General features: G+C 55.5%; 1 protein-coding gene across 1 annotated transcript in view; it reads left to right on the top strand.

Annotated features, from left to right (window-relative positions):
• LOC125488297 (TNF receptor-associated factor 1-like) overlaps positions 1-896 on the top strand; it is a 39,782-nt gene extending 38,886 nt beyond the window's left edge. The window contains exon 4 of the mRNA XM_048621241.1: positions 673-896. Within this exon, the coding sequence (XP_048477198.1) occupies positions 673-888 (216 nt within the window). The 3' untranslated portion in view covers positions 889-896. The remainder of the gene's footprint in view (positions 1-672) is intronic.
• The last annotated feature ends 476 nt before the right edge of the window (positions 897-1,372 follow it).

The following is a 1,372-nucleotide window of genomic DNA, read 5'->3' as shown; positions in this document are numbered from 1 at the left end:
GGGAGTGAGGGATGATGGGGGTCACTGTGATGGAGCGAGGGATGACGGGGGTCACTGTGATGGAGCGGGGGATGACGGGAGTGAGGGATGACGGGCGTCACTGTGACGGAGTGAGGGATGACGGGAGTGAGGGATGATGGGGGTCATTGTGATGGAGTGAGGAATGACGGGAGTGCAGCCCTAACAGGACAGGTTGGGCGGGTGGGGGCAGAGGTGGCGCTGTGACAGAGTGATGGATCATGGGAATGCGGATCTGATGGGGGTGACAGTAACGCAGTGAGGGATGATGGGAGTGGAAACCTAACGGGGGTCATTGTAACGCAGCGATGGGAATGCAAACCGTACGGCGGGGTGGGGGTACGCTGATGGAGTGAGGGATGATGGGAGTGCGGCCCTGACGGGGACTGGAGTGAGGGATGGAGAACAAAAGGAACCCCTTAAAGCCTCTTGAGCTGCAGTGGTAGTGCCCCTACCTCTGAGACAGGAGGCCCAAGTTCAAGTCCCACCTGCCCCAGAGGAGCACAATAACATCTCTGAACAGGTTGATTGGAAATTCTCTAAAAGGTCCACAAAGAGAAACTATGTGGGTACACGCGAGAGAGAGAGAGGAAGTGTGTGTGTGTGTGAGTGAGAACAAGAGAAGTAAAACCGTCCTTTCTCCCTTGGCTCCAGGTCACCTTCCGACTGCTGGATCAGAGCGCCAGGCGCCAGCATACAGTGACAGCCTTCAAACCAGACATCGGCTCTGCCTCCTTCCATAGGCCCGTCCAGGCCATGAACGTTGCCAGTGGCTGCCCCGAGTTCCTGCCCCTTGCCCAGCTCCACGCCAACTGGCACAGTTATGTCACCAACGATGTCATGTTCATAAAGGCCAGCGTGGACACTTAGGGGGAACACCGTGGTTTGGGGGGGTGGGGGCATGTAAGGGGGCAGGGGTCGCTGCTCAGAACCCACCTCTGGGCACAAAGCATAGGCACAACACTGGGCTCTTGTGGCTTTCAGGCTTCCGGAAGATCATGGGAAATAGGAGCCGCCCTGTCGAGATGTTGAAACAGTTAACGGTGATCTTTAGCAGTTTGGAACCATGGTGTAACACCTCTGAAAGCTTCCAGCTCCCAATTGCACTCCGGTCGTGAAACTCGTTTCGCACCAAGCCTCAGGAATTCCTATTTATGTATTTAAATGTGTAAATGATAATCCATCTGGTTCGCGGAGAGGAAATCCACACAACGTGACCAACAACGTGACACAGAGACATAGCCGATTCTGAAATGGCCCAGTGCATCGGTCGGGGTTACGCTGAGACACTGTCATGGATGACAGGCAACACGTTGCCCTGAGACTGGGGTCCTCCTGGGTTGCTGGTCTTCAG

Source organism: Rhincodon typus, unplaced genomic scaffold (genome assembly GCF_021869965.1).
Source record: "Rhincodon typus isolate 14 unplaced genomic scaffold, sRhiTyp1.1 hic_rhity00000211, whole genome shotgun sequence".
Classification (NCBI taxonomy): domain Eukaryota; kingdom Metazoa; phylum Chordata; class Chondrichthyes; order Orectolobiformes; family Rhincodontidae; genus Rhincodon; species Rhincodon typus.
The sequence above is the reverse complement of the archived record's forward strand: the minus strand, read 5'-3'. Positions and strand labels throughout refer to the sequence as shown.